At 42.9% G+C, this 12,891-nt stretch overlaps 1 protein-coding gene across 4 annotated transcripts in view; it reads right to left on the reverse strand.

Annotated features, from left to right (window-relative positions):
• Nucleotides 1-11,876, reverse strand: part of LOC105493134 (cholinergic receptor nicotinic alpha 5 subunit) — a 29,210-nt gene extending 17,334 nt beyond the window's left edge. For 2 of the 4 annotated variants that reach the window (XM_024796386.2, XM_024796387.2), the window contains exon 1: nucleotides 11,573-11,687. In XM_024796386.2, coding sequence (XP_024652154.1) covers nucleotides 11,573-11,678 — 106 coding nt within the window. In that variant the 5' untranslated portion in view covers nucleotides 11,679-11,687. Of the gene's footprint in view, nucleotides 1-11,572 lie in introns of all 4 variants that reach the window. The other 2 variants (XM_011760588.3, XM_011760586.3) reach the window with 2 other exon arrangements.
• Between the last annotated feature and the right edge of the window lie 1,015 nt (nucleotides 11,877-12,891).

Here is a 12,891-nt window from a genome sequence, read left to right on the forward strand (position 1 = left end):
GGTCTTGAACTCTCGGGTTCAAGCGATCCTCCTGCCTTAATCTCCCAAAGTGCTATAAGATTCACCATGCCCGGCCTTATTACATTATTACATTTTAGTTTTCTTCCCCTTTCTTGTCTTAAAAATTGTTGACTAGGGGCGGGCGCGGTGGCTCACACCTGTAATCCTAGCACTTTGGGAGGCCGAGGCGGGCGGATCACGAGATCAGGAGATCCAGACCATCCTGGCTAACACGGTGAAACCCCGTCTCTACTAAAAATACAAAAAATTAGCCGGGCTGGTGGTGGGCGCCTGTAGTCCCAGTTACTCAGGAGGCTGAGGCAGGAGAATCGCTTGAACCTGGGAGGCGGAGCTTGCAGTGAGCCAAGATTGCGCCACCACACTCCAGCCTGGATGACACAGCGAGACTCCATCTCAAAAAAAAAAAAAAAGTTGACTTGGGCCAGGCGCAGTGACTCACGCATGTAATCCCAGCACTTTGGGAGGCCGAGGAAAATGGATCACTGGAGGCCAGGAGTTCGAGACCAGCCCGGCCAACATGGCGAAACCCTGTCTCTACTAAAAACACAAAAATGAGCTGGGCGTGTAGTGCGCACCTGTGGTCCCGGCTACTAGGGCGGCTGAGGTATGAGGATCTATTGAACCCGGAGGCAGAGGTTGCAGTGAGTCAAGATTGTGCCACTGCACTCCAGCCAGTGAGACAGAGAGAGACCCTATCTCAAAAACAACAACAACAAAAAAACAAAACAAAAAACTTGATTTAAAAAGATCCGTTACATCAAAAGGATATACAACCCAGAGAAAATATCTGCAAATCATATATCTGATAGGGGACTTGTATCTAAAATATATAAAGAACTATTATAAAAATCAATAATAAAAAGATTCAATAATCCAATTTCTAAAAGGGCAAGAAATCTAAATTAACTTAGACATTTCTCCAATGAAAGGCCAGTAAGTATATGAAAAAATGCTTAACACCTTTAGCTATCAGGAAAACACAAATCAATACCACAATGAAATAGCACTTCACACCTAATAGGATTGGCTATAACCAAAAAGACAAATAAGTTACTCAACTTTGCAGATGACTTTTCTTCATCTGTAACATAGCTATAAAAAAAGTACCTCCTTTATAAGGTTATTGTAAGGATTAGCTAAAAGTGTAGATTTAAGTGCCAGCACAGGGTCGTTCTTATTCTTCCATAAATGATTGCTAAAGTAACGGTAACCGACAGACCAACAAAGATTGTCTCCAGACAGTCCTAGCCAATGGAACTTTGCAAAAATACAAAGGAAGAATGTGCTTGTGGCATTGGGTACTCTTAACACAGTGCAATGATGGGTCACTATAAAGCTTTCCTCAAGTCTCTATTCTTGAAACCAAATAATAGTAATTATAATACAACCTGCTAATAGCATATAAACCACATATCTCAGAAAAACAAAGGAAACCAAGCAGTGAAGCACACGAAAAATAGGATAAGAACAACAAAAAAAAATGTAATGGGATAATTCTTCTAAAGTAGTTAAAAGTACAGCTGCTAAGAGAAAAACTAAGCTGAATACCTAACAAAGGTATAAATGTGTAGAGAGTAATATCACTAACACTTTTATATATTTATATTTTGGTTTTACAAATTCAATTTTAACTCTATCATTCATTGCCTAAAGTTTGAGGAACTGGGAGAATGACATTTAAAAAAAAAAAAAATCACAGTCAAATCGTTTGGTGAAACCACATTTATTTTCAAAGAAATGTAACCTTGCTTCTTAGTTTTAGTATGGTGGAAAGGAAAGGACACAGAACTGCAAAGCTGAAAACCTTAATTTGAATACTTGGCACCATTAATTAGCTGTTAACCTCCATAACCCACATTTTTTATTCTTTTCCCTTTTTTTTTTTTTTTTTTTTTTTTAGACAGGGTCTCACTCTGTCACCCAAGCTGGAGTACAGCGCACGATCTTGGCTCACTGTAGCCTCGATCTCCTGGGCTCAAGCAATCCTCCTGCCACCACCATGCCCAGCTAAGGTTTTTGTATTTTTCTGTAGAGACGTTGCTCAGGCTGGTCTTGAACTCCTGAGCTCAACAAATCCACCTGCCTCGGCCTCCCAAAGTGCTAGGATTACAAGTGTGAGCCACCGCATCTGGCCCATAATTTTCTAGCCTATATAAAATAAGGATATCTGTTAGCAATATGTCAATAATTGTTAAATGGGTATGGCAACGACTTTTTAATTCATTACATTGGACCATTCTTGTGAACATTTTTATTTTTCCATTATAAAACATTAATACAAAGGAGAACCTCTGCTTATCTGCTTCACTCTCATCTGGATCAAATGAAATAAAGTACATTATCTTACTATGTTGGGTAGTGTCTAAGTAGTTTAAGTTTTTTAAAAAATCTTCTTCACTAAATATAGTATGTAGCCAAAAAGATACCTGAGGATTTTTTTTTTTTTTTTTTTTTTTTTTGCGACGGCATTTCGCTCCTGTTGGCCAGTCTGGAGCACATTGGTGCAATCTCAGCTCACCGCAACCTCCGCCTCCCAGGTTCAAGCAATTCTCCTGCCTCAGTATACTGAGTAGCTGGGACTACAGGCATGAGTCACCATACTCGGCTAATTTTGTATTTTTAGTAGAGACGGGGTTTTTCCATGTTGGTCAGGCTGGTCTCGAACTCCCAACCTCAGGTGATCCGCCTGCCTTGGCCTCCCACTGAGGATTTAAAAAACCAATTCTAGGCCGCGCGCGGTGGCTCAACACCTGTAATCCCAGCACTTTGGGGGCCGAGGTGAGCGGATCACGAGGTTAGGAGTTTGAGACCATCCTGGTCAACATGGTGAAACCCTGTCTCTACTAAAAACACAAGCAAAAAAATTAGCCAGGCGTGGTGGCACACACCTGTAGTCCCAGCTACTCAGGAGGCTGAGGCAGAAGAATCGCTTGAACCTGGGAGGTGGAGGTTGCAGTGAGCCGAGACTGTAACACTGCACTCCAGCCTGGGTGACAGAGTGAAACTCTGTCAAAAAAAAAAAAATTCTAGGAATATTTGATAGTGCTTTGCTCTGGCATTTTTCCATGAAGAATCATGATTTTCTTATCAAAAGGTAATGATTTGGAAAAAAAGTCAACCAACATGGTCAGCAGCCAAATGTGGATATTAGCAGTCTTTAGCTAACCTGCAGATAAAAACAGACATTAACTATAATTTTAAGTTATTGCCATAAATTATTCTTAAATATTTAGCATCTGCTACAACTTAGCCACACTAGAGCCTAATGTGATATCTCGTTCAATTCATTCATTAATTCAACAAATGTCAACTAGCTGCTTACTGTGCCAACCTCTGTGCCAGATGCCGGAGGGAGAGCAGAAAACAAAGACCTGGTGCTGTCTTCCTGGGGTACAAACTTGCACATTTATTTACCTTATTATATCATACTTATAATTCTATGGCTATGCAAACTACACCCCACGGTGAGAATGGCGCCCCTGCCACTGCACAGTGCATCATCTGCATATTCCAACACCACTGCAGTCTAACACAGGATTTCTCAACTTGGCACTACTGACATTTTGGGCTGGACAATTATTTGTTTTGGAGGGCTGTCTTGTGCCCTGTATGTTTAGCAGCATCCCTGGCTTCTACCCACTAGACATATCACCGCCCCACGTGACAACCAATCGTGTCTCCAGACATTGCCAAATGTTGGTGAGCGGGGAGCAAAACTGACCCTTTTTGCAAACCACTGTCGTAACACCAGTAGCTAATAAGCAGCAGAAGTAGACCTCAGACCCAGATTTATTTTGGTTTTTCTCAAAATAATGCTATAATTGCAAAAGTAATGTGTGATCACTGTCAAAATTCAAATCCAGAAGCTCATAAAGAGTAAGAATTCTGGCCGGGCGCGGTGGTTCACGCCTGTAATCCCAGCACTTTGGGTGACCGAGGTGGGCGAATCATGAGGTCAGGAGATCGAGACTATCCTGGCTAACAAGGTGAAACCCCATCTCTACTAAAAACACAAAAATTAGCCGGGCGAGGTGGCGGGCGCCTGTAGTCCCAGCTACTGGGGAGGCTGAGGCAGGAGAATGGCATGAACCCGGGAGGCGGAGCTTGCAGTGAGTTGAGATCCCACCACTGCACTCCAGCCTGGGTGACAGAGCAAGACTCCATCTCAAAAAAAAAAAAGAGTAAGAATTCTCCCTCTCCTCCTCTCCTTCCCCTTCCCTCCAAGGGTAACCATTGTTAATTTTGATGTGTAGATATTTTAAATTACATGCATGCTCACTCACACATGGAAACATGTTTTCCTCTAAGTTCTGCAACTTGTTTTTTTTCATTCAATACTATATACCAGCCAGGTGTGGTGGTTCATGCCTGTACTCAATCCCAGCACTTTGGGAGGCTGAGGCAGGGGATCACCTGAGGTCGGGAGTTCGAGACCAGCGTGACCAATGTGGAGAAACCCTGTCTCCACTAAAAATACAAAATTAGCCAGACTGGTGATGCATGCCTGTAATCCCAGCTACTTGGGAGGCTGAGGCAGGAGAATCGCTTGAACCCGGGAGGCAGAGGTTGCGGTGAGCCGAGATCATGCCACTGCACTCCAGCCTGGAAAACAAGAGCGAAATTCCATCTCAAAACAAAACAAAACAAAACTGTATAAATTATATACCAGTAGATGTCCAACTATCTCCAGTCTTCCTTCATAAGCTGCAAAGTGATCTTCATTGCAGGTGCATCAGACTTTATTTAAGATTTCACCACTGATTGGCATTTATACTCTTCAGTTTTTAGTTATTTCTAATAATGCTACAATGGGAAAAATGCTATAATTAACAAATCTCTTTTTCCATACTGATGCAAAGATTTCTATAGCAATGATTCTCAGAAGTAAAACTGCTGAGTCAAGGGGATGCACATTTTAAATCTTGCTAGGTGCTGCCAATAGCTTCCTTTTCTTCTTCACAGGCTGCCATAAGAAGGAAATGAGATAACATATCTAAAAAAGATTTGAAGAGTGATGTATATTATACCTCCCCAATTAATAATCAAGGCATTCCTGGAGCAGTTAATCTACCCCTGAAGTCTCCTTGTATCTTTTTATAAGTTAGCAAAAAGTGACTTGTACTCTTTTGAAAAAAAAATCCTCTTTGCAGCAGTCCTAGGAGGGCTATTTTAAGCAACGGCAAGATAAAGCAGTGAACATAACCATTTGTAAACGAGGGGAAATGCGTACTATATTCAACATTTTCCATGTGACAAACAAGAATGCTTACCAATCATTATTTTAAGTATTACAGATAAAATATAGAGGGATTTTTTTTTCACTCTAGGATTTTCATTATATTTTATATTGATTTTTATCACAGAATTATAGGATAAAGTTACACTGCAACTGCTATGCTTTAGTAAACTTAATATCTTACCCTGACTCTCAGAACACTTGCAGTAAGAAAATGAATGACCTTAGGTGGTATTAATTTAGGTGCAGTCAATAGTTCTCAAGGAGATGAGACAACTCGCACACTTAAAAAAACAAACAAACAAACAAAAAAAACGCTGAGCATCATCAGATCAAGTAAATGCAGAGTTCATTATCTTAACTTGGGGCTATAGCTCTCTCAACAGGCAATAAATATGTATTATGAGCTAGTATATTTACAGTATTATGGAATAAAACACCTAATGGTGCATGAGGTTGCCTGTATGACCTTGAAAAGATGCTTGCCAATTTCCCCCTTAGAGATGTCCAATTATGAATGAATACTAAGCACTGGAAGAAAATATGGAAAAGTGAAGACAGCTGCTTTGTTAAGACAGCAGGATAATGCTTGTTTTCTTAGCTTCTATTAACCTTACATTGTTTGGGCTACAATTCACTGTAAATTCACTATTTTCATAATTACTGTCATCAGTTTCCCTTGAGAGTTTACCCAATGGTATGAATGTGGAATTTTCTACAACCTCGCTATTTAATTGTGATACACTGACTCAACAGTATTGACATCACCTGGGAGCTTGTTAGAAATGCAGAGTCTCAGGCCCTGCTTCTGACCTACTGGATCAGCATCTGCATTCTCAGGGAATTCCTGTGTACATTTAAGTTTCAGAAGCCCTGGTCAACAAGACCTAGAGAAGTGGCTCTCAAGGGGTAGCAAATGTGAAGCACAATTTTGCCCCCAGGGCACATCTGACAATGTCTGGAGACATTTTTCAGTGGGTGCTACTGGCATCTCATGGCTAGAAACCAGTATGCTGCTAAACATCCTACAAGGCACAGGACGCCCCCTCTCTGACAACAAAGAATTATCCAGTACAAAATTTCAGAGGTTGAGAAATCCTGACCTAGAGGAAAGAGTTTTGCCTAATTCCATATATATAGAGAGTTGACTGTAAAATAAAAATGAAAATAAAACCAGAGAAAAATAAAACCTAAAAGTTCATATCATCTTTTTTGTCAGAATTCAAATATTCATATTTAACTCCTATTTTTACTGGTAAAAGGCTATATTTTATAATCACACTTTGGAAGAGAAGAGCATGAAGTCACTGAATGAAACACAATAGGAGGGGCTGGACGTGGTGGCTCATGCCTGTAATCCTGGCACTTTGCGAGGCCAAGGTGGGTGGATCATTTGAGGCCAGGAGTTCAAGACCAGCCTGGCCAACATGGTGAAACCCTGTCTTTACTAAAATAAATAAATAAATAAATAAGCTGGGTGTGGTGGTACACACCTGTAATCTCAGCTACTCAGGAGGCTAAGGCACAAGAATCGTTTGGACCCAGGAGCCAGAGGTTGCAGTGAGCCAAGATCACACCACTACACTCCAGCCTGGGTGACAGAACAAGACTCTGCCTCAGTAAAAATAATAAATAAATAAACATAGTAGGACAAACAACATCATGTTTCCTCAAAAGGAGAACAAAACATCTAAATTAACATTTTTCATCATAGAACAGAAAAGGATAATTTTAAATAATCCTTTCCATCATGTTGTCATTATAAAACTATACCCAGGCCAGGCGCAGTGGCCCACGCCTGTAATCCCAACACTTTGGGAGGTCGACGCAGGCAGATCACCAGAGGTCAGGAGTTCGAGACCAACCTGGCCAAAATGGAGAAACCCCATCTCTACTAAAAATACAAAAATTAGATCCCGGCTACTTGGGAGGGTGAGGCAGGAGAATCACTTGAACCCAGAGGCAGAGACTGCAGTGAGACGAGATCATGCCACTGCACTCCAGCCTGGGTGACAGAGCGAGACTCTGTCTCCAAAAAAAAAAAAAAAAAAAAAAAAAAACACTATACCCATGCTGTTTTGTGGAACAGATGGCTAAAGAAACAAATTCCAAACTTCTTGCAAAAACAATTCCAGGCCGGGCGCAGTGGCTCACATCTGTAATCCCAGCACTTGGGAGCCCGAGGCAGGTGGGTCAGACTCTGTCTCAAAAAAAAAAAAAAAAAAAAATCCAGTATTTAACAACTCTAACAGTAGACATGCTTGTTTATGAGTGAACTTAAACTATCATCTGATAATTTAATTCCAATGCTTTGAGAAGAAAAATAATGCTATTAGAAAAAAATGTTCTGTACTGAAATTACTGAACTAAAACTTCAAGTCCTAATTATAAAAAATTACTTGCTAGATCTAATTTGTAGATTATAGGTTGAAAAAAATGCTATTTTTTATAAGCAAATTTTTATTTCAGAAACACTCTGAAGCCCAAGAATTAATGATCTGGGGCATTAATTCCTTTATATCAATGCTGATATTTTTCCTTTTTTATTTTTTTTTATTATTATACTTTAAGTTCTGCATAACAAACAACATGCAGGTTTGTTACATATGTATACATGTGCCATGTTGGTGTGCTGCACCTGTTAACCCATCATTTACATTAGGTATATCTCCTAATGCTATGCCTCCCCATCACTACCCCACAACAGGCCCCCATGTGTGATGTTCGCCACCCTGTGTCCAAGTGTTTTCATTGTTCAATTCCCCCCTATGAGTGAGAACATGCGGTGTTTGGTTTTCTATCCTTGCGATAGTTTGCTCAGAATGATGGTTTCTAGCTTCATCCATGTTCCTACAAAGGACATGAACTCAACCTTAAAAAAAGCTATTCTTACAATTGACTGAAAACCTCAGAGTTCAGCCCATATGCTACATTAATAAATACAGGTACGGCCGGGCGCGGTGGTTCACGCCTGTAATCCCAACACTTTGGGAGGCCGAGGCGGGTGGATCACGAGGTCAGGAGATCAAGACCATCCTGGCTAACACAGTGAAACCCCGTCTCTACTAAAAAATACAAAAAATTAGCCGGGCGAGGTGGCGGGCGCCTGTAGTCCCAGCTGCTCGGGAGGCTGAGCCAGGAGAATGGCGGAGAATGGTGTGAACCCGGGAGGCGGCGCTTGCAGTGAGCCAAGATCATGCCACTGCACTCCAGTCTGGACCACAGAGCCAGACTCCGTCTCAAAAAATAAAATAAAATAAAATAAAAATAAATAAATAAATAAATACAGGTACATCTGCAATGTATCAGGAAATACACAGACAAATGAAATCCTGCCTTCCAGTTGCTCAGTCTAGTTCATACAGCATATTTAGTATTTCTTGGAAATCAAAATAATTTTAAATTGCAAATTAAATTGTGTATAAAGTTTATGTAAGGACATACATAACAAAAGTAAAACTGACAGTCACTATGTGTGTACTTCTGTTAGCTTCTGAAAATGTTAATGAAAATGACTAAAGCTGAGAGGAAAAAAATCTTTGATAGCTCTCATTTTCTACGAATTATTTTATTTTCCTATTTTATTTTCAGCCACTACATATACTAATTAAGTTTCAACCATTTAAAATGTCACATAGCGTGCAGTCACAAAAAAGAATGAGTTCATGTCCTTTGCAGGGACACGGATGAAGCTGGAAACCATCATTCTCAGCAAACTAAGACAGGAACAGAAAACCAAACACCGCATGTTCTCACTCATAAGTGGGAATTGAACAATGAGAATACATGGACACAGGGAGGGGAATATCATACACCGGGGTCTGCTGGGAGGTTGGGGGCAAGGGAAGGGAGAGCATTAGGACAAATACCTAATGGATGCAGGGCTTAAAACCTAGATGACAGGTTGACAGGTGCCGCAAGCCACCATGGTACATGTATACCTATGTAACAAACCCGCACGTTCTGCACATGTATCCCAGAACTTAAAGTAAAATTTAAAAAAAAATTAAAAAAATTAAATGTCACACAGCTAAGAAATATGACCATCAGCTTTAAAATGTCACATAGCTAAGAAATATAATTAGATAGTTAATGATTATCTAACTTTCATAATCACTGTCCCAATCACAGGTCAGTTTAAAATGCTTGTATTATCTTAATGTACTAGTTCATTATACTTTATTATACTTTAATTGTCTCCTGAGCCACTCTCCACAGCTCTGTGACTGTTCATCAGTCAAATAATGGCTGCTGGCTGTCTAGATATTCTCTTTACCTGGGGACTGGCTCACAGAAAACCATAGAGAAAGGTTACTATTAAGAACCTAAGACGAATATGAAAACAATAAATTGTAAAAATAAAGGTAAATACTTGAACTTAAAAAACTTAAAGTTGACTTAAAAAACATCTACTACCACCCTTTCATTTTAAAGAGAGAGAAATAAAGAATTAGCAAGGTCAAGTAATACATCCAAGGAAACACAGACAGTGAGTGGCAGGTCTCCTATTTCCAGACAGTACTTTCAACCACCCACATGCAACGACAGCTGTACACAAATGCACATTAACAGTTAAGAGCAAGTGTGCAATTACATCATCCATTCAATATCACTTTGTTTTTCAAGATGATCACTTCTAAGAGCACACAGAATCTTACAATTTACGAGGTGGAAAGGGGAATCCTTTAATGGCCCCTCACCAAACAGATGGGGAAACTAATATCCAGGGAGGTAATACTGTTCCACTCCTTCCTTCTGCAAACCTTCACTGGGCTCCTACAGTAAGGTAGGTGTTGGGGATACAAAGATAAACAAGAATCACAGTTCTTAAGGAGCTCACGTGGAACAAGGAGGAAACATAAGTGCAATACAACCAGATGGTTATTATGAGAGAGATATTAACTAAGTGGGGCAGAAAGTAGGAACTAATCAATTTCACTTTGTTACTGAACACCATGCATGAAGGGAGATAGCTATTTACACTATTTAACGCTTGGCTACAGTGTTTTATATTAAAAGAAATGAAACAGATTTTTAAAGTTCAGTTTCATCAAAAGGGGTAGAGAACTACCATTTTCTCGAGTGTCAGACACTGTGCCTGGCATTTTATATGCATTATTTAATCCTCAAAATAACTCTGAGAGGTAAGCACGGTTACCCCCCATTTCTTAAAGAAGGAAAAGAGCTGAGAGAAGTTTGTCCAGGCAGGATGCACCAGAGCCATAATTTAAATGCCTGGCTCCAACATCACATTCCTTTCTTTCTGTTTAACTCTCTCTGCCCAGGATTCTCTTAATTTGTTTAAATCACCCTCCATCTTATTTCTCTTCGGTCTACACTAAGCAATACATCCTGCAATGACTTATTCTAGTCTTATTACTTCCTAAAATCAGGAGCCATAGATTAAAAACCTTAACAAAGAAAGGCAAGAAAAGGTTCTTGCAACATTTCCCCTATTTAAGAAACTCACTCATAAAACCTGAAATACAGACGTAGTGAACTTCTGCAATCATATCTTGCTTAACGGATGCTTAGCTTTTCTATGTTTAGATCACACCATAGCTGCTCCACAAACGTATTTTTCTTCAAGGTACTGAGAGAACTGACTCTAAAACTTTCCCAGGCACTTGAAACATGTAGGACTACGCGATTTCTTTTGTTGTTTCCATTCCTGTCCAAAACCTCTTGAAAAACATCAGGCTGAAAAAAGCTGTGCTCTAAGGAGCTAGTGAGGAACTTTGGATGCAAACGATTAGCCCAGAAGCCAGGGAAGTCGGCCGCCTAGCCCGCTACAACACACACTTTTCATCTCCAGAGAAAGGGAAGGTTTTCAAATGCTGCGGTGGGTGGGGGACAGGAATTGGGGAAGAGGCGGGCAGGAGGTGGAAGATAAGTCCCAACCCCTAGAATAAAACCCAGAGTCTCTATATCCCGTGAATAGGCAACAAAGTGGTAAGCCTGGCTGCCACCACGACAGGAAAGCCCTACTGGACAACAGCGGCATCTTTTACTGAAAAAGTTGTGTGGAAGTACACGCTAAGCCAGCCTCGTAGTCTCCAGCGATGCAGGTCGTGGAACAACAACGAAAACCCACCCAAGTGGCTTTTCTCTGCATTTAAATGAGCAAATCTGGGCATTTAAACTGAAACCTCACTCCAAGCCCCCAGGAGAAAAAAACCCACCTCGCCTCGCAACCAGGTTTTCCGGCGGCCGTGGCCTGGCGGCTTCCTGGGCACCGCGGTTGGGGGCCGGGCCAGTCCCCGCTCTGGCCCGCGGCCCCCCGCCCCGCCCCGCACCTCTGCCGCCCCGGCTTACCTCCCTGCGCGCCGCCCGCCGCGCCCGCCAGACCGCAGCACCCCGCGACCAGCTGGACCAAGAGCAGCAGGCGGAGCGCGCGGGGCCCAGACCCCCGTGCCGCCATCGCCCCGGGCCCGCGGGCAGCCGCCTCTCGACCGCCGTGCGGGGAACGCGGACTCTTGGGGGATGGAGCACCGAGTGTGAGTCGTGAGAGAAAACGAGGGCAGACGCAGCAGAGGGGCCGCTCCGCTCCTCAGATCCCGCCGGGACAGCAGCTTCAGCCTAGCAGCTTCAGGCGGGCTCGGGACGCGTGTAGAAGCTTGCGGCGCCTGACCCCGCCCAGAACCACCCCGGCCCCGCCCCTGTTTTCTCTTGCCCCGCCCAATCCCCGCCTTGTTCCTTCTGGCCCTGTCCGGTCTACTCATAGCCCCGCCTCCGATCCCCACCAGGCCTTTCCCCCCCGGCCCCGCCTCTGGCCCAACCCTGTCTGCTCCTAGCTCCTCCTTTTCCAACCCTGGCCCCGCCCCATCGCCCTGGACCCCGCCTCCAGGCCTTCCTTCTGGCAGGTGCGACCTAGAGCAGAGTTCCAGGAAGGCAAGGACTCTAGGCTGGCATCGCAGGCGCTTCCTTCTCTAACCACCGGGTGTCCTTGGCCAAGTCACTGCACACCTTAAGATAACAGCTATTCATTGATGTCTGCTCTGTGCTCAGCACCAAAAGGGAAGCAGAGGGACAGAATGCTCCCAGCTGACAGAAAATGTAAATAAAGTAATTCCGAGTTGTATCAGAGCTGCGAAGGAAACAAGCGGGAAGCTGGGGCAGAATCACAGTGGTGGGGGACTTGCTCCGGGCTGCAGAGTTCTCCATGGGCCCCGCTGCCCACTCAAGTCTTTCTCACCAGGAAGTACCAGTCGCAGCTTGACTGCCTTCTGGGGCTGTCGTGCCAGCCAAGGGGTCCCCACCAGGAGACCTGTGTTGTGGCCCAGCGAGGCAACCCTGGGCAAGTCACCTTCCTCTCTGGGCCTGTTTCCTCGTCTGGAAACGAGGAACCGAGGCAGATAAACTAGAGGACTCGGGAAGGTACAGCTCTGACACTCAAGCCATCCCCGGAAATGATATGCAGTCGCCTCAAACGTGGGCATCACCCTCCGTGTTGCCATCAATTAACATTTGTAAATATTAGTGACGCTATCTGCTACAGACACTTAGCAGCTCCAGTGGAGATTGGTGCTGACTGCTGGAAACCCGTCTCAAATCCCTCCAGACCCTATATTTCATCCTCTCTGTCCATAATTGATTAGAGAGGTTCATTTGACTGAAGGGATTCAGGCGAATTA

This window comes from Macaca nemestrina, chromosome 7 (assembly GCF_043159975.1).
Source record: "Macaca nemestrina isolate mMacNem1 chromosome 7, mMacNem.hap1, whole genome shotgun sequence".
In the NCBI taxonomy this organism is placed as follows: Eukaryota; Metazoa; Chordata; class Mammalia; order Primates; family Cercopithecidae; genus Macaca; species Macaca nemestrina.